This window comes from Rhodamnia argentea, chromosome 4 (assembly GCF_020921035.1).
Source record: "Rhodamnia argentea isolate NSW1041297 chromosome 4, ASM2092103v1, whole genome shotgun sequence".
Lineage (NCBI taxonomy): Eukaryota > Viridiplantae > Streptophyta > Magnoliopsida > Myrtales > Myrtaceae > Rhodamnia > Rhodamnia argentea.
In genome coordinates, this window is record NC_063153.1 from 15,489,223 (window position 1) to 15,516,742 (window position 27,520).

The following is a 27,520-nucleotide window of genomic DNA, read 5'->3' on the forward strand; positions in this document are numbered from 1 at the left end:
TGACGGCTTAAAACGTGGAATATTCTGTTAAATTTCTCTCGAAGATTTCAGTTTTGCCCCTTTCTTGTTCCTTTCTTCTTTTTGGTTGTTGGTGAGATTTTTTTCTTTTTAATCTTCAACTACCTGTTCTTTAATCATATTAGTGTCGGAAGGTGCACGGCACATGAATTTATTATGTTTGGCTTTGAATTTTCCACCGGCACTTCTCCTTTCTTTCCCACCACTGTTGACTCCCCTCAGTCTCTGGGCACCTCCATGTTGAGCTTCGGCGTCTTCCATCGTTTCCCAGAAACCCGCCTTCAACCTCCCTGCATTGACCTTGCCCTTCTTCTCTTTACCTTGACAAGTCAGTCGGTCTTCCTTCACTGAACCCTCCCAACTAGGCATTTTTAGAGAAGCGTGGTTCTCTCCTGTGGGTGAATACAGCTGAGAGGATCAGCCCTCTCATGGAATTCGGCGGGAGTCAGGCTCTAATCACCATCCTTGCTTTGATTGTAGGAGGACTGTAAGTGCTCTGATTCAACTTCTGTTCGAGCTCTTGTTGACAGATAACGCAGCAAACAATGAGACTTTGCTCCTGGACATGTCTGATGCAATTCAGCCCGCTTGTTCAATTTACATTCCTATTTTTCAAGTCTCGACCAGATTAAAAGTTTGTAATTTTTGGCAGGGTTTGGAGACAATTGACGAAATGGAAGAGGAGGGACTCGGAATCAACCTCAAGAACGGACCATGGGCCTGGAAAAGAGAACCGGGCGTCAAGGAGGGACTCAGAGTCAACCTCAAGAGCCGATGATGCATCTCGCGAAGAGTACGATGTGTTCCTAAGTTTCCGAGGACCGGATACACGCAATGGATTCACCAGTTGTCTTTACCATCGCTTGAGAGATGCGGGAATCCGCGTTTTCTCCGACAACGAAGAACTCCGAGTAGGTAAAGAAATTGGTGGAGAGCTTTTGAATGCGCTTGACAAGTCTCGAATCTACATACCTATCTTCTCTACGGGTTATGCTAACAGTTCGTGGTGTCTCCGTGAGGTTGCGCACATGGTGGAATGCACCTCACCATCAGGTGAGAAGAAAGAGATACTTCCCATCTTCTACGATGTGGATTCTGACGATGTCAAGCTCAAAACCAAGTTATATAGAAAAGCCATGCCCAAGCACGAGAAGAAGTTTGGCTCCGAGGAATTGAAGCGCTGGGAAAATGCCCTTGTTGTGGTTGCACGTATAAAGGGATGGGATCTTAAAGGCAAAGGGTAAATTTGCTCAACTTTTTGTGGTTAATAAGCACAATGTGGAAGAAGGCTCTTGCAGAGGGGAATTTTTCTGCACTTTTACTTTGGAAGAAACTTTGTGGTGTCCAAATTTTCAAACTTACATCAATGTGGCATTACATTAGAAGTTCATGGAATTCTGACTAAGATTGTGCTCGAAAAACTACAAAAGGTAAAGAGGCGTGGGTGGAAAACTTTTTTCAAACCCGCAAAAAACTATGTCAAACCCAACCTGCAATCGAAAATTTCCGGTTCAAATGATTATAGTACTTAATTTGCAATTTGTTTGAGTAGTTGAAATAGCTGAGTTATGTATCTACATATTGCCTAGAGTCCTGTAGTCTATCTAGTCTTTGAATGAAACGCAATTTTCATTCTTTGCTGCAGCCAAGGAGAACAAATCGAATTGATTGTTGAAGAGGTTTCCCATAAACTTAAGACAAGACAAATAATTGTGACCGAACATTTGGTTGAAGATACTGATCGAGATCGAAGCCATAATGAAGTTGTTAGATGTTGGGTCTGGTGGCGTGCGTTTTGTCGGTATCCATGGCATGGGTGGTGTTGGAAAAACAACTCTTACCAAAGTAATGTTCAACAAACTATCTCTTCACTTTGAGCGTTGTAGTTTTCTTGCAGATGTTCGAACATTATCACAACCTCATGATGGACTTATAGAATTGCAGAAAAAGCTCTTATCAGATTTGGTCGGCCATGGGATTGCTAACCAAATTAAAGATGTTGATGGTGGGATCAAGATGATAAAAAAAGCATTGAGTAATAAAGAAGTACTCATTATTCTTGATGATCTAGACAAGAAAGAGCAGCTCGAAAAACTCGCAGCCGGAAAATCTGATTGGTTTTGTTCCGGTAGCAGGATCATTATCACAACTAGGGATGAAAGCATCCCGATGACTCAAGTGAGCTTATCCAGTAAAGTTGTCCTAAACCAACCTGAAGGAATTTTGCGTTATGAAGTTCGTGGAATGAGATTTGATTTAGCACTTCATCTATTCTATAAGCATGCATTTAGAAGTGACTCTGCTGTAGAAGGATATGATGCTCTTTCAAGAGAAATTGTTCGTACAGTGGGCATGCTTCCTTTGGCTGTCGTGGTGATAGGGTCCAACCTTTTCGACTGGGGAAAAGATTTGGGGCATTTGGATAAAAGAGAAGTGTGGGACGAAACGCTGAGGAAGTTAAAAGAAGGTCCTTTTGAGGATGTTCGAGATACGTTAATGATAAGTTATGAACGATTAGAGGATAAGCACCAAGAGGTATTTTTGGATATAGCCTGCTTTTTCATCAATACCGACAAAACATACCCGGTTATCATGTGGAAAGATTGTGGGTACTTTCCCAGCATTGCAATGAGGGTTCTCTCTCAAAGGTCCTTGATCAAGATTAGAGATGACAACAGGTTTTGGATGCACGACCAAGTTCGAGATTTTGGAAGGTACATTGTTCTTCGAGTATATCCTCGCAAGTTTTGTAGGGTGTGGATTTGTGAGGATGCCCTGAAACTACTGGAGCGAAGAAAGGTAAACTGGAACCGCATCTGTTCTTTCCCGTTTAGAGACGCAATTTTGTTAAAATATGCATCCGATAGATAGCTTTGTTTACCGTCGCTTTTGTCTTGCGGTTGTTACATCTCTCCGTCAAACCTTCAGGTCAAAGATCTCAAAGTTTGAAGAGAGACCCAAAAGACATCGCCTGACAATTGGCTTTTTAAGTAGCTTTCTTGAAATTTTGAGAAAACAGAGAACAGTTTATGTTGCATGTTCAATCTTGAGTCTGTGATATGCAGAGAAATGAAGATGTGGTAGCACTAAGCCTGACTTCCGATGGCTGCAGCGACGGCATTGCATCTGAAGAACTAGCTGCTCTACCAAACCTAAGGTTCCTTCAAGTGAAAGGCATTGATATGCTTGGCAACTTCGGCAATCTTCTTTCGGAGTTAAGATGGCTTTCTTGGGAAATTAAGCAAAATGAATTTTACGCGGGGAGTTTTCATTTTGCTAATTTGGTTGTGCTAAACCTTTCAAGAAGCGACATCGAAGATGACTGGGGTGGGTGGAGCCAAATCCAGGTACGATATGCGCTACTCTATCACCTTCTATCCATGTCTACGGATCATTCAATGCACGTTATACATAGCTTGCGTGATCCCCTGATCTAAAACATTCTGTGTAAGTCTAACATCTAGAGTCGACTACAACCAGCTAAACACATTTGGAAAGAAAGAAGAGGAAGCTCTAGAATCACATGACAGCCCAGTAAATGATAGAACGAGTGGCATATCATTGTTGTTCTGTATCTCACTCATTCCCTACAGACTGCTTTAGTAATCGAGCCACATATAAATATGATATGCTTAAAATCTGTACTAGCAAGAATCATTAGCTGTGCTCCCCAGTCCATAGTATTATCCAAGTATCCATCATCACCTTGGTTTGAGGAATTCAAGATTTGCCTGCATTGGAGTTTGAACTCGGGATGCTTTGTGGCTTGTTGCAGTCGCTTTTCTGATAGCTATTTGTTAAAATATTATCCTACTTTACTTGACAACGGGTTTTATATACTTTTTAAATTCATGCGGTCTCCTTCCATCCGTTAGCTTGAGCTTTTGGATTTGACCTTCTATTATGGTGTTAGAGCCAATACTACTCCTTTCGTGTATGTGCGTCTACCCCTGTAGAACTCTACATCATGAAGATGCACGAGTGAGGGATATATAGAAGTGTCCGATTCTCATATATTGATAGACTCGAAGTAGAGTTCCATGTGTGCATTGTAAATTTGAATGATAGGTGAATGGTAAATTGGAAATATCGGTGAATGGTAAATTGGAAATAACGTTGATAAGCAAGAACTGATTGGCAACTTTCAAGTTCGATAAATTGTCGAAGAAATAACAATTTTTACCATCATGAAACCTGATAGCAGACCACCAATTGTTTTTGAGTATTCCGAGTGACCCCCTTCAGTAGTTAGTAGATTACAATTTGTGCAGATACTTTACTAATAGTGTTATTTAACTGTTGTAACTTACAAACAAAATACTATGTATCGTGGTAAATGGTCAGTAGATTATGGCCATCGCTTCAGTTTTACTGAGTACCAAGTTTAATTTATTAGCAGCATACAAATAAAATAATTTACTTATCAGGTTGAAATATCCTTGGAGACTATGAACAGTCGTTCGCTTTGACAAACGAGCGTGTATTTCAGCTAGTAGACTACGAATTGCTGCGAGTATTGGTTAATGGTTCTAAGTTATGAAGAGACCTATTCTTTTACAATGAATTCATAGCATGTCGTTAGCTTTATTTTGATTTTGCAAGTACCAACGCTTATGGGTCGTCAAAAGACTAATGAAAGAATCGATTTACCAGGCTCGCCCTAGTAGATTATAAGCAGCCTTTCGTTTTCTATAAATGAGCATTTTTCTTTTTCAAGTTTAGAGTATGAATTAATTGCTCATATACTTCACTATTAGTACCGGTTACCAGTGATATTTCACGAACAAACCAACTGTTTTATCAAATAAATCTCAAGTAATTAGAAGCAACCTAGTCGCACCATTTGCAATTAAATGTTGGAGTATATTGTATTATAAAAATGAGAATAATTACTTATGTTAACGATATAGATTGATTGATGTGTTTCATTCTTTTTAATTCCACGTTTTTCTTTGCAGATGACAAAAAAATTAAAAGTTCTGGATTTAACAGATTGCCCAAAGTTGAGGAGGACACCTAACTTCTCTAATTTCACATCTTTGGAGACGTTAACACTTGCTCGGTGTTCCAACTTAATCACTATTCACCCCTCCATTTCTAAACTTCAACTCCTAGAGACTTTGAATATCAAAGGGTGTAGTTCTCTTGGGGAGTTGCCTGAAGAAGTCGGTTCCCTACAATCATTAAAGCAAATCGTCATGCCCCAAAATTTTCGACTCTCGAAGCTTCCAGAGAGATTTGGGAATTTGAAATCTTTGTCGAGTTTTAAATTAAATGAGCATCCTAAAATCCGTCAACTCCCAGACTCATTTGGAGGGATGGTGAGTCTTACATGCTTAACTTTACACGGGTGCGTGGGGATAAAGGAACTTCCAAGCTCAATTGGGGAGCTAAAAACGTTGATAGAGTTGGATGTATCAGCGACAGGCTTAGTTCAACTACCTGATTCTATCGGAAACTTAAAGAAACTAAGGGTGTTGATTTTACGTGGAACTAAGATAAAGGAGTTTCCTTGTACAATTGGAGGACTGGAGATGCTTGAAGGTTTATATGCCGAGCGATCTTGGGATCCGACGGATAAAAACTTGGAGGAAATTGGGAAGCTAATCCATTTGAAGACATTGAACTTAGCATTTACTAGTGTTTCTAGATTGCCTCAGGAGATAAGTCGTCTCCATCTCCAAAAGTTTGAAGTGGGTTCGATTGAGCTTCAACAAGTGCCGGATCTTCCATCAAGTTTGAAATTCCTGGCGGTTCAAGCTCCGGACTTCTCTCTTGTCCCTCACCCCTCAAGCATCATTGATTTAGAACATCTGGAATTACAAAGATTCAGCAATTCGACAAATATACCTCGCTCTACTTGGCGGGACTATCAGTCCAAACTTGAAGCAACTTCGATGAGAGAACAACCATCCTATCGGCTTCCATCTCATTTGTCGACCTTGAAACTCAGGGGTATTATTCCACCGCCACAATTTTCCAACTTGTTAAATTTGACAGTTCCGCATGTAATTGATTGTGCAATATCACACTTACCTGTCAATCTAGGCCTAACACATCTGAGGGAACTGGTCATACGTAGATGTAAATCCCTTGAGAAAATACCTGGTCTATCACTCTTAAGGTGTTTGGAGCGCTTGGAACTGAAGGGCTTGAATAAGCTAATTGAGATTCAAGGTTTATCGGAATTGGAATCTTTGCAGTACCTCCTTCTTTCCAATTGTGGTTTAATAGGGCAGTTACCCAACTTGGCTAAGTTGGGTAAGCTACAACATCTAGAGCTAGAAGCGTGTCCAAATTTAAGAGCCATTGAGGGCATCGAGGGCTTAGAAAGCTGGGTGTTGGATAATCGTGGCCGCACTATCCTAGAAAGATTATTGGATGTCTCGAGATCGATTTGGCTTTCCCACAGATTACCAATGTACGATGTGTTCCTATGTTTTAAGGGACTAGACATTCGTCTCGGCATTGTCAATTTCCTTCACTATTGGATGTTACAAGATCGAGTTTCTGTTTATAGTGATCAGGATGATTTGAGGTCAAACGAAGGGATTGGGGAAGAGATTCTACAGGCACTTGGTAACTCCAATATTTACATACCCATCTTTTCTAGAAACTATGCTTCTAGTCATTGTTGTCTCTGCGAGCTTGCCCACATGACAAAACGCACATCAGAATCAAAGGGGAAAAGAAGAATCCTCCCCATGTTCTACGATGTGGAGATTGATGACGTTAAGCTCAAAACTGATTTATATAAAAGCGACCTGGACAAGCACCGGACGAACTTCGACAACAACGAAGTGAAGTCATGGGAAGAGGCCCTAATTCAGGTTGCAGCAATGAAGGGTTTCGTCTTGAAAAATACCAGGTAATTCTGCTATTTCGCTGCTAAATCATGAGATAAAACAGTCATTGAATTGAACTTTCCCAACACAGAGAGTTTCAAAGTTCTGCAACGCAACCCTTTTGCATTCAAATAATTGTCCACTCGAACAAATTCAATCCTATAGAATAAGAAGTAGATCATTCTAGTTTGTGATAACCGGTACTGGTACAGCTGCACATATTCTTCTGTCTACTCTCTTGTTTTTCTCTTCTTTTGTATTCTGAGTTAAAAGATCTTTCGGTCACTATGGTTTGAGAAATCAAATCAACAATCAGATCGTCATATTAACATCCTTTAAATTTCTGTCTGTCCAACTAAAATGTACTGTCCTTCAATTGTGCATTGCTGCAGCTATGAAGAAGTCCTTCAATCCATTATTGCAGAGGTTTTTAGAGCAAGGAAATTGTTAAACGCTGACTCCTGAAGCTTTCTTTTGGTTAACGTAAGGAAATTTTCCCCAACTGCATTCTGTTCCTATGTCATTCTTGCCACTTTGGCTTAAGAGATATTATTGTTAAGTTTATCCCACATCGGTTGTGCAAGGAGTTGGTGGTCGGTTTATAAGTATGAGGGAAAATATCATCCTTTTAGCTAACTGTTGGTACGAGAGAGCCCAAGATCACTCAACACTGGTATCGAGTCAAGGTGACCAACAAATCTGGACCCAATAATCACATGGGGAGAGAGCTTTCAATCTTGAAGTAACTTCTTGGTTCAGCACGCTTGACTCTAAAATGCTTGAATAGGCTAGTTGAGATTCGAGGTTTATTGGTCTGGAATATTTCTTTTTGTTTTATAGGCTTGTTTCCATTTTCTTTTTCCAACGTTGCGTTCACGTGACGCCACATCATTGCCACTTGTCCGGGAAAACATTGACAATGCGATGCTTGCCACCACGCAAGACGGCAATCTTTGAGGGAAAGGATATGCGTCACACTAGTACAAGGTAGGAGTTTTTGGGTAAAAAAAATTGTAGTTGGTTCACATTGGTGTACTTTGAGGTTTTTGATAGAATTTTCCGTAAAAATCTATAAAAGATTAAGATAAAGTGTTAGTTTTATCACTTAGGAAGATAAGTCAACATGAAATGTTCTCATACGAGACAAATACCTTACTTTTGTTGACGATGGAAACATTATTTTGTTGGCTCATTTTCTTAAGCAATACAAACAACAGAAAATGAGAAGAAGTATTTTTCAATGCTAACTAGAACGGAATTCAAGAACTATGAAGTAAAGGGAAACATTACGTTAACAGAAGTTCAAATCTTTTAAGATATTCAAGGGAAACGCTGAAAATGCCCAAAGAGTTGGAGAAGCACATTTTATTGTATGTAGTAAAGATACAGATATTTATATAGCTTGGCAGATGAGTTTTCTTATGAAAAATTAAAGTAGATTAATGTTGTTTTTGTTAGAACATCACTAGAAATAGCTTGTGAGAATATGCCCTAGTTTCTCAAGATCTTACCTTTTGTTAGGAGCGCAATATAAATGTGATACATTCATTCAGGGTGATAGTCAAGAGGGAGTTCAAGTTCGAATCTATCCCCTTTGGAGTACTTGTTAATAGAGTGTGAAATTCTTACTGTAATATGCAATGGAAACGTCGGGTTCATTTTTCCTTTTTTGTCTCCAATATTCAACCGTGCACCATAGAAATGATGAACCAATCAAGATAGTAAATTAGAAATCTTTATCGATTTGAGAATGAGGGAATTTTGGATGACATTTGGGTTCTTTTTATTTCACAAAAAATGACTGATTTGAAAAATACTATTTTAAAAATAATTACTTGTATCGCTTACAAGAATGATTGTAGGGAAGCTTTTTTTTATTGTATATGAAAATATTTGCACATAAATTATTATCAAAAATAATAATATTTTTCATTGACTAATTATTTCAAGCAATATGAGCGATCATTTTACAGTAAAGTATCTTCCAAATGAGTCATTTTTCGTGAAACAAAGATGACATTAATTTGTAAAAGTTCTCTAATACACACCTTTAATGTGTAAGCCAAAGAAACAAGATCAATTAATGATCGAGTAGATTGCCGAGAGTAATGTCTTTTCACTTTTCTTTTTTGGTTGATCATTCCACATGATGACTAAATTCGTCACATACGCTTAAATTTATCTTGATAAACATTCCTTATGCGGTTGTTGTCTACAGTGGTGCGAGACGATTTGAGTTTTGTTTCGATGATTCGATGACCTTATGGTGACCGCCCCTCACTACCTCAATACTAATAAGGAATAAGTGCATTGGAAGTTATAAAACTTGTCACGAAAATGCAATTGAGTCCTAAAACTTTTAAAAAGTGTAATTAAGTACTAAAATTTGTTAATTTACTACAATCGAGTCCTTTCATTAATTTTGTCCAACTTGATAAACGGAAAATGCTGATAAACGTTAGAACTTGATTGTACAAACTAAATTTTTTTTAGGATTTGATTGCACTTCCTGAAAGTTTTAGGACTCAATTATACTTCCGCGATAAGTTTTAGGATTTGATGACGCTCTTTTAAAGTTTTAAGACTCCACTGTATTTTGACGGTAAGTTTTAAGATTTTCGGTGTATTTATCCATACTAATAATACACAAACTACGTACTTCTGAGAATATTAAAAAAAATTAGCCAAGGGCGAACAAATATCGTATTCTGTGAATGCTCATTGCACGAAATTTTTAATTGACGAGTCATTTTCGTAAGAACCACAATCTGACGAAATGGGCAGCCAGTACCGCAAGAGCGAATTCAATTATTGGTCTGACCATCCTTATCATCGCCAGTTTTCATTTTGAGAAAAACAAAGAAGAATTTTCACTAGGATTCATGATGGTGTGGCGGTGTTAGAATGGACATAAAAATATCTATGCATACAAATTGTAAGACAAACTTTTGAATTTGGCGTCATCCCTCATATTTACGAAAATATCCTTCATCTCCGTACCCTTTATTATTTTATTACAGTTTTTTTTTTCTAAAAAGTCCCAAATTAATTATGCAGAAGACAATTTGTTTCAAACTCTTCGCCTAAGGACATTAGAAATATCGAAACTTTGATCGGGTTCTTACTTTGGTACTGAAATTTTTCGCCGCCTCACTTATGTGCCAAATCGGATAAAAAAAATGATCACTTAAGTATTTCCGGCAATAAATTTCGGTAGATTTATAATAAAATATTTAGTCGGACATGTCATCTTTATATTAAAAACAAGTCCACATGGACTTCCTAAACGACGCCGCACGCACGAAGTGTGGGAGCATGGGTTGAGCAATCTTGTCCCAATCTCTCTCTCCTCTAATTTCCTCCCACTCTCCCCCCTCTTCTCTGCCAGGTGCCTCATCAGATTAGCATCACACGACGATGCTGGCAAGGCTCAAGCTCAGGCCCATGTGTTACTGTTGCTACCGCCGTCGTCGTGCCACCGACCGGCGGTTCAGCCCATGAAGCACATGATGTTTCTCGAGAGGCTGAGGATGAGGCACTTGAAGGATGCTCCAAAGCCACAACAAAGTAGACTTCCGGAAAGCAAAAGCAGGTGGGACGTGATGAGGGTTGTGAGATAGATTGGCGATTGAAGTCCCTGCTGATATTCAGTGCCTAGGGATTCCTGTCGTTTCTTAGGGGAAGAAAGTGGTTTTGAGGGAAAATTGAATTAGGGTTTTGAATTTAGAAAAATTCAAATTAGGGTTTTACAGTCGAGGCAAAACATGGAGATGACGTCGTTTAGGGGTATGCTAATTGGGTATGCTGGCAAGCCACGTCGGTCGAGGAAATTAACAAAATGTGGTCATGTTGAATTTTTGCCAACCCAATTGGCATTAGCACTTAAGTGATTATTTATTTTTTCAAGTGGCATTTAAGTGACTCGACAAGAAAAATTACACCACAGCTAGCGTCGTATGAAACTTTTAATACTCTAGTGTCTTTATCTCTAAATTTTTTAGTTTGACCAATTTAGTCCTCAACCTTTTAACTATTTTTCAATGTATCTTTCTAATTAATTTTGGTCGAAAATTTCTTTTTTCGTCAAGCCCGGGGACCGGCGAAAGAAAGTAGGAAAAAATGAAAAAAGTAAAAGGAAAGGAAAAAAATTAAGAAAATTAAAAAAAAAATTAAAAAAGCCCTTCAACCATCCCACATAGGATAATTGGCGTTTACATCGGCAATTTTCAGAAAAAATTAGTTGGAGTAGGCTACATTATAAAATTGTTTAACAGTTCCAAAGTAAATTGGCTAAATTGAAATGTTTAAAATTGAATTGACCGCAATACAAAATGTTTAGAATTTTTTAGAAAATCATCACTTATTTTGCTATAATCAATTATTGCAAATATGATAATCATAAATAATGCTTGACCGCACTTATCCATCAACTCACGCCACTAATGCACTAATCACCCAAGCTACTTCGGCAAGGGCATATTGCCTCCCACCTCTTACTTCATGGTGTCTCTTGGTGGTGATCTTCAAATTTTAATTTCACCGTGATAAAACGCTTCATGATTCACTCGTTGCTCAATTCGATTGTTCTCATTCACATGAATATTTTTCCGGACATCGATATCGATCACAAGCTTTAAAGAGCACGAAAAAAATCACGAATACTTGAAATTTAATTCGTATTCTATATCAATCGTCACGTATATGCATCCTTCAAGCGGCTGAAGTGCATTTTCTTTTCCAATTTTCAAAACCCAACAAAATGTCAAGAACGAGTTAGATTTCATCGTTGGAACACTCAAAGCAATTGCCTACTTTTTTGTGGGGGAAAGGTATCATCTCGTTCCAATAGAGAAAAGTCAACCCCAAGCAACGACCGGGACGCCATTTCTTACCATTTCTCATTGGTGCAAAGATGCGCATTAAATGCACAGCCAAATATAGAAACGCAATTCCGGCCAAAAAAAAAAAATATATAGAAACGCAAACTTCCCATTATCCCCTTTGACTAGACATTTTGAGCAAAATGAAATCAAACGGACTAAGACCCATGATTAAACGTGTCAACTGATTAAGGAAAAATACGAAATAAAGGCTAAAAGTGCCATCATTTCAAACAAGAGCATGATCGAGGGCATTTTCATCATTTTCTTTTTAATTTCTATACTATTTTTCTTTTTTCCTATTTTTTTTTCTTTTTCTTTTTTGTCCGTCTTTCTTGACGGTGGCCGGTCAACTAGCAAGAAGAAAAGGAAAAAAAAGGAAAAAGGAAGAAAAATAAAAAAATAAAGAAAATACTTTTGATCAGTCCCTTTCATGAAATAATGAGAACACTTCGAATCTTTATTTAAAATTTTTTCTCTGATTAATTTTATTTGAATTAAGACAGTTCATAGCTAGTTTTAACGTGGTCTTTCAACCGCCAGTTGCGCGCGAGTCTCGTCAACTTTGGGAAATAAGTTGATGTCCTCTGACTTTTAGACCACATGGAATTCCATCCATATGCACGACGGAAAAACAAGGCGTGGTCAACACGTGTGGCGTGAGTGCATACACGTCTCGACCACGCCACACTGTATGATTAAAAAAAAAAAATATTGCCCTTTTAGGGTTTAATTAAGCTGTTTTTAAAAGGGTTTTGTTGTCCTTATGACTTACAAGAGTTTTTTTCTCCTTTTACGTAGTATATGTTGTGGAGCATAAGAACTCAATTTTTTGTCATGTTTATATAGTTATTACATCATGAATACCACATGAATATAATGAAACTCCATCCTTGAGTTGGAAAAAGACAAAAAAAAAAATGTCATAATATAGCTGAATCTGAATGCTAGACATATCATTTGCATAGTAGTTAAAGAAATCAACACATAAACCTTAGCTAGTGCATTTGTGTTCACATGAATTTTGACCGAACTCTTGAATTCTTAATTCTTAACATACCGGATTGAAAAATTTTCCTGTCATATGCTATTAACTTAAATGTCGTGAACACGAATTACGAGGTTTTATACGGTGTTCCGTAAATTATTCTTTTATGAACTTAAGTCAAAACCGAAAAGGCAAAAAACAAGGATGATTCACGAATCCGACCTAGGTGTTGCTAGAAGAAAAACGACTATCTATTATATAAGGGGACCGTCCCTCCTCCCTCCTGCCAAAAACGTAAGAGAGTTTTGAGTGCAGAGGAGTGAGAGATGGCAGAGAACCAGAGCAACGGAAACGGGAGTCTGAAGAGTTACGATGCTCACGTCCCGGAGATCAAGTTCACCAAGCTCTTCATCAATGGCGAGTTCGTCGACTCTGTCAAAGGTAGAAATTCACCAACTTTCTTGTCAAGTTCTTGCGCTGGCTTGATGAAGATTCATTACTCTGTTTCATGTTTCACCGCACTCTTCTCTCAGACAGATGTGCTCGTAAAGTTCTGTTCTTTGCTAGCTTATCCTTTTTCTAAAAAAGTTTAATAAAAAAAAAAAAAACTACGGTCGTGCCATGATCCGATTGCCCTGAAGTTGGTTTTGATCTCACTCGAGCTGTTCTGCTCTTGATGAGTGAAATTCACACGCTCTGTTCGGAGTACAGAAAAACAGAGCATCGAAAGGACAAGGACCATCTGAATCAAGATGGACCCTTGAGAGAAATCTTGCATCGTATTGCAGTTGACCATTAGAAAAACTCGTTCAGTCCCCACAAATTCTTTTTCTCGTTGGTTTCGGTTTCTTCTTCTTCTTCTTCTTTTCCCTTTTGGGTTTCTAGTTTCCGATGGTGATCGAAACCGGATGAACAGGGAGGACATTGGAGACGATAGATCCAAGAAATGGACAAGTGACAGCGAGAGTTGCAGAGGGAGACGAAGAGGACGTGGATTTGGCCGTGAAAGCTGCCCGCCAGGCATTTGATCATGGACCTTGGCCCCGCCTTCCCGGCTACGTAACGTCCCCTGCCCCTTCAATTTATTGACTCGTCACCTTACAAAACGGCTTTAACTGCTTAGCATTTTCTATTAAAGTTAGCTATGCCGAAATAGTTATTTTCCTAATCTAGTATAAGCAACTGTAACATCGAAAAGAATACTTGTGCAACTGCAGCGTCTAGGGGCAAAATTATAAATTCTATTTAAGTGACTACGTCGTATGATTCATCGAAAAATCTTCTTCAACTTAGGCTTGATTTGTTTTGTGCAAAATGAATGGTTCGGAATAAATTTTCCCAAAGATGATTATTTGAATCGCTTAAAAAAATGAATAAACAAGCAAAAAAAAATACTTTCACGTCCACGAAAGTATTTAGACATAAATTGTTATGTTGTTCAAAATAAAATATTTTCGGCATCATTTATTATCCGTGAAACTAACGGAGCATTGATTACAACGAAGACGTCAAATTTTCCTCCAAAGATATTTTCCAATTTTCAGTAACATTTTCTCAAATATTGGTCAAACCTGAGCAGTCCCTAATTTGGTGATTTCAAAGAGGCAAGCAAGGGAGGAGGGCGGCGTTGAGCCCTAAGAAATCAGGGAGGACCAACGAAATGAAAGTACCTTCTCCATGACTAATAATGGTTGAGATGATGACGATCAAAATACGATTTTGGGTAAAATAATAATAAAATTAATTATATTTTTGGGATTTATTTTTCGTTTTCCCCTATCTTCCGGGGGGCCACAAAAGTCTTTTTTTTTGGTAAGGAAACAAAAGTACTTAATGGCCGTTGAATTTGGAAGTGTCCGACCCTATCAAGCAATACCATACGGACAAATGACAAGTTGTGAGCATTGAAAACATTGACATGTGATTCGATTGGTTTGTCGTGTGTTCTTTTGTGCTTTTGTGCTGATTGTATAAAGTTGTCTGCAATTCCACGTTTAAATAAGAAGAGACAAGGAACCACAAAAAAAAAAAAATCCTTACATGTAGGCGGTTAGATGTTTGTTAACAAGTGTAATTTCGATAAAAATTGTATTCATAAGTGATTCGTGAATTTACGAATTAATTCTGGTGGTATTATCTTCTTAATTTTGATGAAAAAAGGAAGTTCTATCCAAATTCAAAACATAGTTTCCTGTGTGGAAGCCACATTTCATTCTGAATCCCAATGTTCATGAACATTAATTTATATTACATTTGATTATAAATTTGATCAACAGCAAAGAGGAAGGATCATGTCGAAATTCGCGGACTTGATCGAAGAGAATATAGACGAATTGGCCGCTCTGGACACTATCGATGCTGGGAAGCTATTCGGTATGGGCAAGGCCATGGACATCCCTCTTGCTGCCACATGTCTCAGGTACTATGCCGGCGCAGCAGACAAGATCCATGGCGAGGTATTGAAGATGTCGCGTGAGCTTCACGGTTACACGCTGCGGGAGCCGGTCGGCGTGGTCGGGCACATCATCCCTTGGAACTTCCCGACCACCATGTTCTTTGTCAAGGTCGCCCCGGCACTGGCGGCCGGTTGCACCATGATCGTGAAGCCCGCTGAGCAAACCCCTCTGTCGGCTCTCTTTTACGCTCATTTGGCTAAGAAGGTACATCAATATTGACGTGGGAAAGACGTTTTTTGAGAGCAGAGGTCATTTTTTCTATCATGCAATTGTATTAATAAATGGATAATTTAATTATTTAGAATTAGTTCAGTAGACACATCGAAATAATTTCGTCATTTATTAGTCTAGAAGTGATGGTTAAGCAAGTGGAAACACGCTTTGAATATCTGTTATGTCATAACAAAGTTGTTGTAAAAAACGATTGTCGAAAAAAAGAAGGGGAGGATACACATGAAAATTATCCAGGTAAATTTTCTGCCTTTAAATCTTGGTTTGCTTTTTATCAGGCCGGTGTTCCTGATGGAGTGATCAATGTCATAACCGGTTTTGGACCAACGGCCGGTGCGGCGATAAGCAGTCATATGGACATTGATATGGTACGATCCCAAGTTCTTTCTTTCATGAAAATTTGATGTGCTCATGAGTTTTCAGCTTGGACTAATGCAACTTGCAATACCTCACTTCAGGTCAGTTTTACGGGATCTACGGAAGTAGGACGCATGGTGATGCAGGCTGCGGCTACAAGCAACTTGAAACAAGTGTCCCTCGAATTGGGTGGGAAATCGCCTCTCATAGTCTTTGATGATGCCGATTTAGATACCGCTACTGATCTTGCTCTGACTGGTATCCTCTTTAACAAGGTAAGGTGTTTGAATTTTTTTTTTTTTTTTTGGAGTTTGCGAAAACAAAGAATAAGCTCCGAATACCCGACATCATGATGGTTTCTTGATTGAACCCTCTATTTCGGGGAGAAATATGTGTTGCAGGCTCTCGTGTCTATGTTCAGGAAGGGATCTATGAAGAGTTTGAGAAGAAGCTAGTGGCGAAGGCGAAGACTTGGTCGGTCGGTGACCCGTTTGATCCTAATGTCCGTCAAGGACCGCAGGTAAGAGCGAATCCTAGCATGAAGCAAGAATCGGGTAGATTGTTCGATAAAGCTTATGGTAGACAATTAGCCTGACACGAATTGTGGTAAATCCTAGGTCAATAAGAAACAATTTGAGAAGATACTTTCTTACATCGAGCATGGAAAGAGAGAAGGAGCCACGCTTTTGACTGGGGGCGAGCGTATGGGCACCGAAGGGTATTACATTCAGCCAACAATTTTCACGAATGTTACGGTACACTATCAATCCACAGCACGTTCCTTAAAGAACATGCGGCTTTGCTTTGAGAGGAACTAAACTTCTGTCTATTTTGCGCTATCCTCGAACTCTCTGGTTCCATCAGGAGGACAACATGATCGTGAAGGATGAGATTTTCGGCCCCGTCATGTCGCTCATGAAATTCAAGTGAGTATGCCCCACTGTTGGTCTCCAAAGCTATTGGTTCGACGCAATTGAGCCACTACTCTTTGTAGCTGAAACAAACACAGAGAACTATTATAGTACATTGTGCGACATTCATCATTTTACGGAGGATTGCAGGACCGTGGAGGAGGCAATCAAGAGGGCCAACGACACCAGGTACGGTCTAGCGGCAGGGATTCTGACGAAGAACATGGATCTAGCGAACACGGTCTCGAGGTCAATCCGAGCTGGCATCATCTGGATAAACTGCTACTTTGCGTTCGACAATGACTGCCCTTATGGTGGCTACAAGATGAGCGGCTTCGGGAGAGATCTCGGTTTGGATGCCCTCCACAAGTACCTACATGTTAAATCCATTGTGACCCCGATTTATAACTCTCCCTGGCTTTGAGAGAATTTTTCTGGGACATTAGCTTTGCATCACATGGTGGCTCAAACAATGTGTAATTCAGAATTATGAGGTATAATTACAAGAAACAGAATGCAGATCATTTTGGCACACAGATTATGTTAACAGTTTCATGCGACAAAAGGCGCAGCTGTGGTGTGCAATTTCGGTGTTGTCTATCGTCAAGAGTTTTCCTGTACTTGTTTCACCCAGAAAGCAAAAAAAATATGGGGTGCTGCGTTGATCTAGGATGGGAAACTACTTGGCTTGAAATTGGAGGAAAATCAAGAGGAAGTCCTGGAATTTTAAGGTGCAGGAATAATATATCAATAGGAAACACGATAAAAGGTAAATAATAAATTGGGAAAATTTAAAAAAAAAGGCATGAAGTGGACCTTGTTTTAAATGGGGCCTGAAGCGCTTAAATTGTTTCAAAAAAGGACTTGACCGAAGGGCATTTTCGTCCTTTCATTTTTTTAGTTTTTTATTATTTTTATGTTTTTCTTTTTCATTTCATTTCATTTCTTTTTTTCCTTTTTTTCTTTTCTTTTTCTCTTTCTTTTTCTTCCCCTCCCCTCCTAGGCCATCCCAGCCCTCGGGGGCCACCCTCGCCCAAGTCGGTGTTGGGCTACCCTTGCACGAGCCAGTGTCGGGCTACCCTCGCCCGGGCCGGTGGCGGGCAAGGGCAAGGGCAAGGGCACCCCTCACTTGGACTGGGGAGGATAACCCTCACTAGAGTGACGGCGGCCCTCGCCCGATGTCGGCAGAAGGGCAGCCCTTGCTTGACATCGGCCCAAGCGAGGGTGGTCCGAGGTTGGCGATGGCTTGGGGAGGGGAGGAAGAAAAAAAAGAAAAGAAAGAAAAGAAAAGCCAAAAAGAAAAAATAGAAATGACGAAAAAATTAGACAAAAATAAAAAAAACTAAAAAATGAAAAGACGAAAATGCCTCTCCTTATTTGAAATAAAGTTAACTCCATATCCTTATTTGAGAATATGAATGCAATTCAAACCCTTATTTGAAAATTTTCCTCATAAATTTAATTGACCGTGTTTGGGAATCTCCGAGATTTTAGGGATGTTTTGCATTCGTTAATCATCATTTTAAAGAGCTACTAGTGGGACCTCGGATTGGGCAGCAAAAGCACATTTATCCTGCTCCCTCCTCTTCACATGGCTTTATTCTATACCTAAACCCCTATGTGTTTATGTCGAAAACTTTGATTTATTTGGTGTTTCAAAGTAACGAAAGTCTATGTTCCGACCAAAAAAGAATAGTCATTTGACATTGGAACCGACAGATCCTCCTTGTCCTCTAATTTCAACACATAATTGTAATTTGTGGTCAACTGGCAACAGTCCTTGTTACTAATTCCTCTCGCCTATAATTGTTTTGGTGACCTGTCGATCCCTAGGTATCCCTCAAATCGATTTCCTTGTTTGTTGATGACTTATCGGACTATGCGATTCCACCTCACCTGGGGCTGGTTGCCAATTGTCGCCATGACTGGCGACTAGCCGAAGAAGAAATAAAAAGAAAACGATAAAGAAAAGAAAGATAATTTTAATTTTAATTTTTCTTAAAACGAAAGGGAAAAATAAAAATAAATTTAAATAACGAAATAGAGTGCATGGAGAAGTACGCACTTGATATGGTGAAGGGAAAACGATTGTCTTTTTTCAAAAAGAGGAAAATATTTTCTTTGCTTTTAAATATGTTTGCATTGACTAATTTATTTTTTATGAACCAAATGCTCGAAAATAAAAAAAAAATATTTTCTTGAAAGTTGTTTTACGTGAAACAAATGAAACCTTATTGCAATGTGATTTCTGGTTCATGCTCGTCACTTCTTGAGTGAAGCAATATCAAATTTATACTAGATGATTTCCATGCATCCATGGGATTAGTTGACCATTTAGGTGGCTAGTATTATCAAGGCTAGCTGGCTAAGGATATATGAAAATGCCATCTTGAAGCTTACCTCTGCTCTCACAAGCAAACTGGAATGAAAATGACAAGATAATTTTCTATGGTTCCATTAGTTTTGCGGAAAAAAAAATGATTTGAAAAATATTTTCTTAAAATTAATAGCTACTTCGCTTATAAAAATGAATGAATGAATTTTTTTCATTATCCTCGAAAATGCTTATACATAAATTGTTGTCGATAATAGATTTTTTTCATTGGCTAATTATTTTAAGAAATATAAGCAATCATTTTTAAAAATATATATTTTATAAATCATTTAGGGTGCACATGGTAACACTTCTACTTTAAAAATTAACTTCCGGCCATAAGTTGATTTTTCTACTTCTACTCTAGAAGTTGATTTTTCTTCGCCCAAAGTAGATTTCTTATTAGAGAAATTCTGGTTGAAAGTTTTTACTTCTGAAATATTATTGATACAAAATCTTCTATAACAAATTATTGTCTACGGCAAAAAAATTTCTACTTCATTTTTTTAACTTTTGAAATTTCTTTAAAAATAATTTTTATTATTAAAATATTATTTACTTTTTTAAAATAAAAAATATTATTTATTTTTACTATGGCTGAAGGAGACGGTAATTTGACAACGGCGGCTAGTGACGTGGTGGTCAAAGGTTGGCGGTGGTGGTTGGCGGTTGGTGGTGGTTGACGGTGGGCGATGGTTGGCAGCAGGGGGCGGCAACCGATGGAGGTAGGCGGTGGTCGACGGTTAGTGACGATCGGCGAAGATCGGTGGTGGGCAATGGCGATGTTGGTTGGTGGGTGGCGGTGGTCATGGGTGGCGATGAGCGGCAGCCAGCGGAGGTCGGGTGTGGACGGTGGTTGGCAATGAGGGACAATCGGTAGGTGGCGGTGATGGGTAGCAATCGGTGGAGGTCTATGCGGTGGGCAACAACGGGTGATGGTTAGTGGTTGGCAGTGAGGACAATGGTCGGTGGTGGGCAACGGTGGAGGTTGGCGGAGGCAAGTGTAGTAAAAAAAGAGAGCGGGGGTATAATGAAAGAAGGTGAGGCGAGAAGTACTTCTTGAGTTAAGAAACAATTCTTTTTAACCTATCAAATTAAGGGAAAAACAATTTCATAAGTGAAAACTTATCTCAGAAATAGAAATTTTTTTCGGAAATAAATTTTTTACCAAATAGATTTCTGCTTGAGAAGTTATATTATTAAATGGATTTCCGCTCTAGAAGCACTTCTAAGTGAAAATTCACTTTCAAAAGTATTATCATGCACTCTTATTTTCCATAGCGCACCCTTATTTTCTCTAGAAAACAAACGGGGCAAGCATGAGGCTTTTATTGGAGGAAATTCCTCCACTAGGTTGTAATCCTCCATGATGCGATGAAGGAAAATATTAGCCCATTTTTCAATGCTTGACATCCTAACCAAGATGTGAAATAGCGAAACATATATGGTGCAAATAAAAGAACGTACAAGTAGATAAATTAAATAATTGGGGAATGAATGATAAACTTCAATATTGTTTGAAAATTCAACTCAAAAACTTAAATCGATAGACTTATAGAGACCACATAAACATAAAAAGGATATACCCGTTGTCAAACAGAGACCACATAATTATAAAGTGCATTTAGGACCCGTTGTCAAGCGATGTGTGATAAATACTTCAACAAACGACATTTAGGACCCGATATCCACGTCGGTGAATTCTGACCATAATTGGTTGGATAGACTCAATAAGAAAAACATGAAAATATTTAAGAATCAATTGATATAATTAAAACGTTTAAGATTAAATTGCTAAAAAAAGTAACAGATTTATGACTTTTAGGAAAAATTTCTCCGCCAGAGAGTCTTCGAGCAAAAGGGAGTGACGATTAAGATACGAAAGGCATGTTGGTCCGTTTCTAATAGCTTGGGACTTTTTTAATACACATGGATGTGCATATTATGAAGAAAAGACTCCCTACCTTCCATGATTATAATAAAACTAGCCCGTCGTCCCGTTCGATGCTCCGGAAGAAAACTAGCAATATCTTGCACATGACCTTTGAGCCATAAGTATCAATCAATTAAATTGGTTCGTTCACGTCAGATTGTTTGTGTCTTCTCACCAATTATGTTGCACATCGAAGATCTTAAACTCCTAACCTAGTTGATCGAGGGGTCTCCTGTGATTACACGTTTTTCACGTTACATCCCCTCAACTTAAGTAGCGCCTGTGCGAAGTACTAGCCCTTATCCAAGCCATTCAACGAGCATCTTTTTGTGTCCCGGCTAATCTTTCGTCTCGTCACCTATACTCAGCGGATAAAGAGAAATTTGTTTTAAAAGTTCTAAACCTATTGTATGGTGGTTTAAATCTTTCGATTGTGCCAATTGAGTCCTTAACCTTTTGAGGACTTGTCAATTCAGTCATAAATCTTTCAATTATGCTAATTGGGTTCTTTCTTTTCACGATTTATCAATTTAGTAAACATTTTCACGATTTATCAATATATGACTAAATTGGCACAAATAAAATGTTTAGGACTAAATTAGCAAATTATTAAAAAGTTTAGGTCAAAATTGATATAATTAGAAAGGTTTAAGACTTAATTGGCTGCCGTAAAATAAATTTAGGAATCTTTGGACAATTATTGCTGAAGTGTATCTTTCCTAAATACGCCTGCCGGTGCTGTTTGCGGGTGACAACCCTAATTTTGAATGAAATTTCTTTACAACCCCCCCCCCAACCCAAAAAAAAAAAAAAAAGATACGCCTGCGTGTTGCAAGAAGGAAAATGACTTATCTACTATATAAAGAGACCCTTAAGAGATTCTGAGTGCAGAGAAGAGAGAGATGGTAGAGAACCAGAGCAATGCAAACGGGAGTCCGAAGACTTACGATGATCTTGTTCCAGAGATCAAGTTCACCAAGCTCTTCATCAATGGCGAGTTTGTCGACTCTGTCAAAGGTAGGATTCGCCGGTTTTCTCGTCAAGTTTTTTGGCGCTGCCTCGAGGAAGATCCATTCCTTTGGTTTCCCGTTTCCCCCACGCACTTCTCACAGAAAGATGCGCTCTTCTGTTCTAGCTAGCTTAATACTTTCTTCTCCGGAAGGGGAAAAAGAATAAAGTTGCGCCGTAAACAAACCATTCTGTGGCGTCTCATTCGAGCAGTTCTCTTTCTGATGAATACGATTCGATGTTCTGTTCCAAAGTACTGAAAACAGAGGATTTAAAGGAAAACGACCAGCTGAATCACGATTGACCTTGACAGAGAGTCGCACTCCTAACAAAACCTTCTTCTTCTTCTGAAGTTTCTAATGTGTTATGGTGATTGAAACTGGATGAACAGGGAGGACATTGGAGACGATAGATCCAAGAAATGGACAAGTGACGGCGAGAGTTGCAGAGGGAGACAAAGAGGACGTGGATTTGGCCGTGAAAGCTGCCCGCCGAGCATTTGACCACGGCCCTTGGCCGCGCATGCCCGGCTACGTACGTCCCCTCCCTTCCTTTTTCCATCAAATTAAAAATAGACAATGCCACTAGGAGCCATTTCACAAAATTCCCTCACGAATTTGATTTTATCGACACGACGTGATTAATTCTAGCCGGAATCATTCACTAAATCGACACTTCATTTAGTGAATCGATTTTTGTGTTTGTCTTTCCTTTTTATCTTAACTATGGAATTGTTGACGGGTTCGAGCGTAGTCTCAACGCTAAGAAGAATAATGGGCAACTATCAACTACCAAGTAAAGTCTCTATGAGTCAAGAGCATAGAGCGCAGTGTCCCAAAGCTAGCTCTTGAGCTCATGAGCAGAATCTTTTTGGCTTTCTAGGCAGAAGAAAATAAAAACGCCCTTACCAAAAATAAAATAAAATAAAATAAAATAAAATAAAAACGCTACTAGTTTGATAGTCTGTCAGTACTATCAATTTATTTTTTATTATGATCTCCCAATTAATGAAGTTTTTTATGCAAAACACGCGGTAATAGTGTATAAATCTATGATTGACATTGTATCGTTCTTGACAGCATTATCGGTGAAGCATTTCTAAAAAAATAATGCCCTAATAAAAATCCCAAAATCATCAAATTAGCAATATTAGTGGGTTTCTCATGAGCTATACAATGTTCTGTGCGATGGCACACCATTTAGCAATGACACATTAATAACACCAGTTAATTAGACTACAGATATTCGAAATCTAAACAAAAAAAAAAATTGATGGAGATTATTATAATCCCAATCATGTCGTGAGACGATTAATTTACATCTGACAGACATTGAGACTTTTTTTCTTGGTAGGATTCTTCGACCAATCATAGAGGCTAGAGTACATATAATCAACTTAAAAGATGTTTCCTAATTTATTCACAGAGCTGCAGTTGTACAGTTTTTTTTTTTTTTTTTTGGTGGTGATGTTTAGGAAATTGAATAGTTTAAGGTAGCTAACTTTTAGTACTTTCCGGAATGAGTCATTCATATCGAGATAAAAATGAATGATAAAGTTTACCCATTCCTAACATTCTTAACATGTGATTGACTTACTTAATAACTATTCTAAGGCACTGTTTGTTTTTATTGAAAAATGAATGATTTGAAAAATATTTTTAAAATTTTCTGTAAGTGATAACTTGTTTCAATTGAAAATATTTTCATTATCAATAACAATTTATGTCTAAATATTTCTATGAATAATGAAAATATTTTTCATGTAATTATTTTTATTTTTTAAATCATTCATTTTTCCCACCGAACAAACGGAGACTTAGTTTTTCACATTTGTTTTGAACACTTGGAATGCCTCTTTTGACTACTAGTCATCAAACATGTGGGTCAATTCACATCGGGTTGAAAATAATCCCACCACCCAAATTGACCCATTTAGCCTTTTTGACTCATTTTCATATAATACAAATCTAGTGTCCTATACCTAACGCAACGCATACCCAACTTGACCTATATTGCTAAATTACTTTCATATTTAACCCAATTTACCCAAACTAAAGTAAGAGTGCGGCGTAAGTGATCACGAGATCGGGTGAGAGAGAGTTATAGATTTGGGTTGGGTTTAAGAAAGTTGTGAACCTAAATAACACCTATATTTTTTTTGGGTTTTACCATTCTAAACCTATTTATGACTTATTTACAGGATATAGATAACTCATATAATAACTCAGCCCATCAAATATGAGTTAAGAATGAGTAACCCTTTTTTTTTCTTAAAGGTTTATTACACTTGACATGTCTAGTTTTAGCATTTTTGCTAGGAACATATGCTTTTGGTTCATTTTCTTGCGTTTAGAGAAGCATACTGGATGATACATGCCTAGTGTTATCTCAATACAATATGCTAGAACAATCGGATTACAAAACGACGTGTCAAATTATAAGGTTCTTGAATGTGGCTCACTTGTTTAAAAGATCATTTATAGTTTGGCACATCACTTAGTAAATTAACTTTTGAAATCAGTTTGAATAAGTGTGGCATTGTTCGATTTCAATTAGTAACTCATCTTGGACCGAAAAAAATTTAGTAACGTAAGTCCTTTTTTTTGTTTCTTGTCTTTTAATTTTCGTTTCACATAGCTAAATTTATGTAGTTCTATCTAAACCTCCAAAACATAGTTTAGCCCCATTTCATTCTGGATTCTATTGTTCACGTATTTTCACTTTTGTATGACCTATGACTATAAATCATATCACTAGCAAAGGGGAAGGATCATGTCGAAATTCGCAGACTTAATCGAAGAGCACATAGATGAACTGGCAGCTTTGGACACTATAAATGGGGGAAGCTATTCAGCTCCGGCAAGGCCTTGGAAATCCCTCACGCAGCCATGCTGCTCAGGTACTATGCCGGTGCAACGGACAAGATCCATGGCGAGGTACTAAAGATGTCACGTGAGCTTCAAGGGTACACGCTGCGGGAGCCGGTTGGCGTGGTTGGGCACATCATCCCCTGGAATGCCCCGACCACCGTGTTCATGATGAAGGTTGCGCCCGCACTGGCGGCTGGTTGTACCATGGTTGTGAAGCCCGCCGAGCAAACCCCTCTATCAGCTCTCTTTTACGCTACCTTGGCTAAGAAGGTATGTCAATCTGACTCAAAAAAGTTAATTTGTAAGAGCATAAGTCATTTTTCTAGCATATAATTGTACTAATAAGCAAGTCTTAATTTCTAACAACTAGTTTTCACCTGACAAAATGAAAGAATCTGGTTATTTGTTAGTCTAGAAGTGATGGTTAAGCTTTCTAGTAATAATGTTCCACTGGTTTTGAATCAAAATTCTGAATACAGCAATACAATTGCAGCTGAAAACCCTATTTTGAACATTATGTCAGGAAAAAAAAAGGATATACCAGGAAATTGATGAGGTAATTTTTTTGCCTAAAATCTTGGTTTGCTTTTCATCAGGCCGGTATTCCTGATGGAGTGATCAATGTCGTAAACGGTTTTGGACCAACGGCCGGTGCGGCGATAAGCAGTCATATGGACATTGATATGGTACGAATAAGAGTTCTTTCTTTGAGATGACACAACATTGGTTGAACTTGATATAAATATGCTTGTCAATTTTTAGCTTTTAAATGATGCAGCATTAAAACCTCACTTCAGGTCAGTTTTACGGGATCTACGGAAGTAGGTAGCATAGTGATGCAGGCCGCGGCGACAAGCAATTTGAAACAAGTTTCGCTTGAATTGGGTGGGAAATCGCCTCTTATAGTCTTTGATGATGCTGATTTGGATAGTGCTGCTAATCTTGCTCTTACCGGTATCCTATTAAACAAGGTACAGTGTCTGAACTTTTTATGGCAATTACGAAAACAAAGATAAGCTCCTACTACTTGAAATCATGACGGTTTCTCGATTCCACTCTCTGTTTAGGGAGAAATATGTGTTGCAGGCTCTCGTGTCTATATTCAGGAAGGGATCTATGAAGAGTTCGAGAAGAAGCTAGTGGCGAAGGTGAAGGCTTGGTTGGTCGGTGACCCATTTGATCCGAACGTCCGTCAAGGGCCGCAGGTAAGAACGAACAAAATCAAGTAGCAAGAACAGGCTAGATCTTGCGATAAAGCATATGGTTGAAAATTAGCCTGACACGAATTACGGAAAATTCTAGGTCGATAAGAAGCAGTTTGAGAAGATACTTTCTTACATCGAGCATGGAAAGAGGGAAGGAGCCACGCTTTTGACTGGCGGTGCGCCTCTGGGCACCAAAGGGTACTACATTCAGCCAACAATCTTCACAAATGTTAAGGTACACTACCAATCCACAGCCCATTCCTTAAAGAACATGAACCTTTGTTTTGAGAGTAACTAAACTTCTGTCTGTTCTACATTTTCGTCTGATTCTCTCCCTTCATCAGGAGGACAACGTGATCGTGAAGGATGAGATTTTCGGCCCCGTCATGTCGCTCATGAAATTCAAGTGAGTACAAGCCGCTATTCGTCCCCGAGATTAGTACCTATCCCAGTTCGGATGCAATTGAGCAAGCACTATCTCTAACAGAACCAAACAGAGAGGGTTATCAAAGTATATTGTGCTCCAATCAACATTTTACAATGGATTGCAGGACCACGGAGGAGGTGATCAAGAGGGCCAATGATACGAGGTATGGTCTAGCGGCAGGGATTCTGACGAAGAACATAGATCTAGCAAACACAGTGTCAAGGTCAATCCGAGCGGGCATCATCTGGATAAACTGCTACTTTGCATTCGACAACGACTGTCCTTACGGCGGCTACAAGATGAGTGGCTTTGGGAGAGATCTTGGTTTGGACGCCCTCCACAAATACTTACATGTGAAATCTGTTGTGACCCCAATTTATAACTCTCCATGGCTTTGAGAGATTTTATGGGGGTGGAAAGCTTTGCATCATATGATGGCTTAAATAATGAATAATTAAGGGTGTGTTTGTTTGAGTGAAAGCAATTTCCACAAAATAATTTTTTGAACTTTCACGCATTTGGTTTTACTTAAATTGATCAGTCAATGAAAAATCATTTATGGTAAAAAAAAATTGCATGCTTAAAGTCAGGAAAATGAATTTTCTACCTTGAAAAGGGGAAGAGCATTTCCTAGAAAAATGATTTTTCGCAAAGCACTTCCCTTTATCCTGAAATTTTCTTCGAAACAAACACAGCATACTATTCATGGCATAATTTACAAGAAAAGGAATGTAGATCGTTTTTCGCACTCGCATGATGTAAAAAGGTTTCATGCTACAAACCGGGCAGCTTTTGTGGGCAATTTCTTTGTTGTCTATCCTCAAAAGTTTTCCTTATACTGACATCTTTTCTTACAATATTTTTGACTAAGCAATCATTTGATCCAATGTAATTTATGTAATTAAATCCAATGCGAGAGGTTATCAGTGTATATGGGCTGCAAGGTTTTCTCAACCTCACATCATATCCATATACTGGTTGTAAGGTTTCCTCGAGATCGCGTATATGAACTTGCAT

The 27,520-nt window shown here is 38.5% G+C and overlaps 1 protein-coding gene and 2 pseudogenes across 1 annotated transcript; all 3 read left to right on the plus strand.

Moving 5' to 3' along the window:
* Positions 1 to 270: 270 nt before the first annotated feature.
* Positions 271 to 7,529, plus strand: LOC125314619 (annotated as a pseudogene).
* A 5,473-nt stretch (positions 7,530 to 13,002) lies between these two features.
* Positions 13,003 to 17,126, plus strand: LOC115733806 (aldehyde dehydrogenase family 2 member C4-like). The gene is made up of 9 exons (XM_048277410.1): positions 13,003 to 13,172; positions 13,648 to 13,790; positions 15,008 to 15,391; positions 15,697 to 15,786; positions 15,877 to 16,050; positions 16,158 to 16,295; positions 16,393 to 16,530; positions 16,640 to 16,701; positions 16,837 to 17,126. Exons 1-9 carry the CDS (start codon positions 13,058 to 13,060, stop codon positions 17,108 to 17,110), a joined length of 1,518 nt encoding a protein of 505 aa, XP_048133367.1. The 5' UTR covers positions 13,003 to 13,057; the 3' UTR covers positions 17,111 to 17,126.
* Positions 17,127 to 21,871: 4,745 nt separating this feature from the next.
* On the plus strand, positions 21,872 to 27,016 carry LOC115733949 (annotated as a pseudogene).
* The last annotated feature ends 504 nt before the right edge of the window (positions 27,017 to 27,520 follow it).